At 46.5% G+C, this 5665-nt stretch overlaps 1 protein-coding gene across 1 annotated transcript in view; it reads left to right on the top strand.

The window, feature by feature from the left end:
- npy8br (neuropeptide Y receptor Y8b) overlaps positions 1 to 4765 on the top strand; it is a 16681-nt gene extending 11916 nt beyond the window's left edge. The window contains exon 5 of the mRNA XM_063195897.1: positions 4737 to 4765. Coding sequence (XP_063051967.1) covers positions 4737 to 4765 — 29 coding nt within the window. The remainder of the gene's footprint in view (positions 1 to 4736) is intronic.
- The last annotated feature ends 900 nt before the right edge of the window (positions 4766 to 5665 follow it).

Here is a 5665-nt window from a genome sequence, read left to right as displayed (position 1 = left end):
CTTGCTGGAAGTGATGGCTGAGCATGGCATTAGCTCGCCAAAATATGAGTTGGCTACTGTTAACAATGCACAGCGTCTGGTGCTTGTATTTCCATGTCCTTCACCCCAAAGGACAGCAATCACACATACAATACTTTGGTTGGCATGAAAAGGTTGGTGTGCCATCAACATTACTTACAGAATTAGGAGACCGTTCACCAAACTCTTCTACCGAACTGAATGCCACATTTCCTCCGTGTCATTGTCAATATGGCCGCCGCAGTGTCCATCATTGAAGCACTGCATTTTCCCGCCATTGTTAGGGGATCATCCTGGCACTTTCAGTGAACTGGCTCAACTGAAATTTTCAGCGTGAGCGCCCTAGGCACTGAAAAACAGTACCCGAAGTGCACAAGTGCGGCATTTGAGACACGGCCTATGTTTCAGTGCAGAGGGCACTCACACTGAGAAGTCAGTGTGCACTAAAGACCTCAGTGCACTGTGTGCACTAGACGTCAGTGCACTGCCAACTGAGACACAGCGATAGTGTGAATATTATACTAAGTGATCCTCCTCTTCTTAGAATATTATACTAAGTTATCCTTCTCTGATTACGAGGCTATGGTAGAATAGCATTATTTCTAGTGTCACAATATTAGGGGATCTTTTCTTTGCTGTCTTATTGAATGAAGGAAGCGAAATACAGCACAATCGCCATTACACGCTAAACAAAGAAAACATCTGAAGAGTGCTGTCCTTCACTTCCTTCCTTCATGTATGGTTTATGTGGGATTCAGTCAGTGTTGCCAGATTGGGCGGGTGCCCGCCCAATTGGGCTACTTGAGATGAGCGTCGGCGGGCAAAAATGGGAAAAATTTGCCATTTGGCGTTTTTTTTAGCCGTTTTGTGCCCATAGAAGTCAATGTAATTTGTTGAATTTGGGCGGAATTTAGCACATTTTGGCAGTTTTTGAGAACCTTTTGGGCGGGATTTGGTCAGACACATCTGGCAACACAGGATTCAGAACCCAGTAAGAACCAGAGATTCTTTAAGTAGGCCTATAGAGATATGCCAACATAATAGGTTGCTATGGGCACCTAACGTGACCAGGTTCCGGTCTGCCTAAAGGGGCGTGTCATAATGCTCCTAGCATTGAATAGAACAGTCCTCAGGTCTGCCTAGGTCTGCCTAAAGGGGGGTTTCCCCCCCAATTATAGAACCCGGAAACAATGGGCCAATGGAACCTCTCTCTCTCTAACTCTCTCTGGTAAGAACTGTGAGAACCATCAGGCGATAGTGTGAGTGTGTCTCCTCCAGTTTGTTTACTATCTTATTCCCATCAGGCATGGTGGGGGCGAATTTGTACTGACTCATTTTCTCTCATGTTTAGCTCTGGTCAAAACAATGCGACCACAAACCCCTAATATGTAAGGGCACAGACGGGTATATACAGACTATGAGAAAATGGTTATTTTTAGGGCCACTTTTGTTCCCTTTGTTGGGACTTTTTGATAGTGGGTTACAAGTGGACTAAGTGAAAAGGAATGGAAGGGTGTGTGTGTGTGTGTGTGTGTGTGTGTGTGTGTGTGTGTGTGTGTGTGTGTGTGTGTGTGTGTGTGTGTGTGTGTGTGTGCAGATTCCCATGGTGATTTTCTTATTCTTTCCGAGGGAACATCTGCTGATTCCGAGGAACGAGCGTTCCAACCAAAAACATTAAACAACAATCACGAGGCACCAGCCAAACCACTCGGCCAATCACGAGGCACCAGCCAAACCACTCGGCCAATCACGAGGCACCAGCCAAACCACTCGGCCAATCACGAGGCACCAGCCAAACCACTCGGCCAATCACAAGGCATCAGCCAAACCACTCGGCCAATCACAAGGCATCAGCCAAACCGCTCGGCCCTTTAATGGCCCTCCTCAGGGCAATAATGAGGACACACACACACACACACACACACACACACACACACACACACACACACACACACACACACACACACACACACACACACACACACACACACACACACACACACACACACACACACACACACAAACACACACACACACACACACACATGTGCACGCTCTCTTTCACTTATACGCATATACACACACACACACATGCACACACACATCCAGCCCCCTCTCTCTCTCCTAAGGCTGCTGATGTGAGGTCTCGGGGGAGTCAGAGTTTGGGGGGTGGGGTCAAGGCAACGGGAAGAGGGGTGAAGAGTTTAAGGGAAAAATGGTGTGGGTGGGCAGGCATGAGGGGAGGAGGGATGGAGTCAGGATAGTGTCATGGCCGGGTGTGGTGGGAGATGGGGGGGGTGTATTAGAGTCATGGACAGGGATGAGGAGCTGTGTGGGGGTTGGCTGTGTATTTTTATTTTTATTTTTTTATTTTTTTTTGGGGGGGGGGTTTTGTGGATGAGGGGTTTCAAGTTGGTGCAATGTTGTTGTGGCATGGTGTGTGTGTGTGGGGTGTGTGTGTGTGTGTGTGTGTGTGGGGTGTGTGTGTGTGTGTGTGTGTGGGGGGGGGGTAATGTTTGACTGTTCTGAGGGGTGTGGGGTGGCGATGGGGTGAGCCTGATTATCATCGACTTTCCCAAATGGCCTCCCTTGGTTTGCTAATGATTGTTTGCTTCCCAAAAAATGTTGGGAGGAGTTCCCGTATTTGCGGGAACTCAGAAAGTACTTGCATTGCTCTTGAGCTGACTGGTAGCAACGCTGAAGCTGTTGCGTCACTAGGAGGGTACGGTCGGCCTGGCTAGGGGGGGAGGTTAGAGTCGGGGTAATATAATGTCATGGCAGCCTTCAGCCTGATGTTAATTCTAAGCTCTGCATGAAACAGGGGTGGAGTGGGATGAGATTGGGGGGGTCCAAGTTAATTCTGCACTGTGCTGACATTCGCAGCATATCACATTCACTCCCTCACATTCTGCTATCGATATTTGATAATGTGAAATATTTAAAGGTCTACTGTGTGTGCCATCTCCACATTCCTCAAAAACTACAGCAGGTGGCCAGCAGAATCTTCTCACTGTAACGTTTCAGTGACAGTGTGGTAGGTGGCACTGAAATATATGACAATATACTGGAATATATGAATATGATATATGGTTCACTTCACTTTACGATATAACATAACACATTGGTTAAGTCACAGTGAACACAAAGTGAATAATTGATTAAACTACAAAATGAAAATCACTGATAGTGACAACAAAGCCTCTTAAAAGGAAAATTACAGGAAGACCAATGAAATATGTATGAATATCGAGTTAGCTCGTGCTTCACCTGTTTCCTCTCAGCTTGGCGAGCTACACATGAATCTGAGCGGGTTTTCTTATTTACCCCCTCTTGCATGGTCGTGAGGCGCTCGAACCAATCAGGATCGCAGGATATTCAAGGATGTGACATATTCTAACCAAAATGCATTTGGAATGGCAAATTGCACATGAGCACTTCCCAGCAAAAGCAGCATTGAACCATCACGAATGGCCATAGTCAAAGAGGTTAAACATAGTCAGGAAGGGGAAAAGGAAGAAAAAAGAGAGAGTTTTTTGTTGGTCACTCTCATGGAGTTATCAATTTAGGAATCTCAATTGTATTGTCAAATCTGTGAGAAGTGAAAGAGGCACACCATAGAAAATGTCAAACAAGTATTTTGTGTGTGTGTAGAACCACGCTTTCGGAAAGATAATCATACGGCCATATAGGCTACCAGATGAATATTTGTGGAGCAAGGTGCAAACATATTTATTATTTGTGGAGCAAGGTGCAAACATATTTATCTGGCGAGAGCCAGTTTGAGATAATGTGACTAAAACATCCTTTAATTTCATAATGAAAGGCCCTCCCGTGGCACAAATGGTAGAGCATTCATCTGCTATGTGGCCAACTCGATTGCCGCTTGGGTCCTTTGCCGACCTTTCCCCATCTCTCCCTCCCCACTCGCTTCATGTCATTACCTTCCCTGCTCTGTCAAATAAAGGCCCCCCCCCCCCCAAAAAAAAAAAAAAAACACAATGAAAAAATGTAACATGGATAATGGCCGATGAGGTGACCAGTTCCCCAAAGTGAATGGCGAGGCAGAGGCTTAGAAGTCCGGCGACATGCGCAGCACGGAGAACAAGCTGGTTTCGCCAAGACATTAACTTCATGGAACCGGTCGACTTCGAAGGCCATTACTATCCTGCTTATCAGTCCATTAGAATAGGGTATTTTTGTCTGTCTGTAAAGTCGTGGGAACCATTCCAGATGCACCAGAATCTTGTGATTAGATAATCTAGACGTGCCTAGAATCTTCGTTTGAAATGCTGTGTGCCATGTGCATGGTTCCTACAACGTTATCACTTTGATACTGTCTGCATTTCAAACGAAGATTCTATGCACTTCTAATGCCGGGCTCACAAGGTGTGATTTCACTTCACAACCAGCTTTCGATCTGCTGTCGTATGGTTGGAAGAAAAGAGTTTGAAATCCTGGTCGCCCCTTGTGAGTGAATCGTAGGCCTACTGTTGAAGTAGTGCTATGACACGATTGGACATTACCCATGCACAAAAAGCAGGCACAAATTGCCTTGAACACATGCTCGCTTTTGAGCGCACACCCCAACTCACCCCAACTCCCTTCCAAATTTTTGGTCTTCTGTAGTTCCGTGAAGTGAAAAGAAATCCAGCACACTGTCCATTCTACCAACAAACTTTAGTGTGGTGCAAAGTGTCTTTATTGAACTGCTTCTGCAGTTCCGGAAAGCAAGCCTGTCGAGTCGTAGGCCTATAGTGTGAGCATTCTGGTTGCATCCGACCTTCGGGTCGTGTAGAGTGAGTAGCCTACGTGTCTTGTGAGATGTGGACTTTCAAACCCTACGATTCCCCCGTATAGTACAGCGTGAGCAGGAGCTGAAAACCAGCAACAGAAAATATCACACAGTGTATGCCTAGCATAAATTAGATGCCTGGTTCCATGGATTTAATGGTCACTCCAACAGATTATCGGAAAAGAGAATTCCGTTGTTGAAGGCAGTTAGCACAAAATAAATGACACTAATCATGCAAAGAAGAGAATCATGAATTATTAAGACCCTCCTAATTGTAATAGGCTATATAATAGTGGGCTATTCCTCCTTGGGAAGGTTGCATCTATTGTTTGGGTATCCACACACCACCGCCTCCATGTGTGAGTGGGTGAAGAAATGTGGGTGATGAAATGGGTAAAACAACACAAACCTCCATTTCTCAGAGAGAAGTCCTTCCTCCTCCCTGGGGGAATCTGCCTGTGTTCATATCAGTGGAATATTGTATCACTGGGCTGTGGTGGGTGATGTTGGGTTGTGAGTGGGGGGGGGGGTCAGTTCCAGCAGGATTGGCAGGAGGACACACCACTGTGCGGAACAAATCATCTCACACACACACACTCTCTAGCCCGAGGCCCCAGCCAGATGCTACATTATTGAACACGCCGGCACACACACACACACATGCGCGCGCACACACACACACGCATGCACACATGCACACGCGTGTGCACGCACACACACACGCACACACACGCACGCACACACACACACACACGCACGCACGTACACACAAACCTACAGGGGACAATACTGCAATGTTACACAGCGCACACTGCTGTTACTGCGTTGTTATAAGATGTTTTGAGCTTGAGAGAT

This window comes from Engraulis encrasicolus, chromosome 3 (genome assembly GCF_034702125.1).
Source record: "Engraulis encrasicolus isolate BLACKSEA-1 chromosome 3, IST_EnEncr_1.0, whole genome shotgun sequence".
NCBI classification, from domain to species: domain Eukaryota; kingdom Metazoa; phylum Chordata; class Actinopteri; order Clupeiformes; family Engraulidae; genus Engraulis; species Engraulis encrasicolus.
Note: the sequence above shows the minus strand (reverse complement) of the source record. Positions and strands in the feature narration are given on the sequence as shown.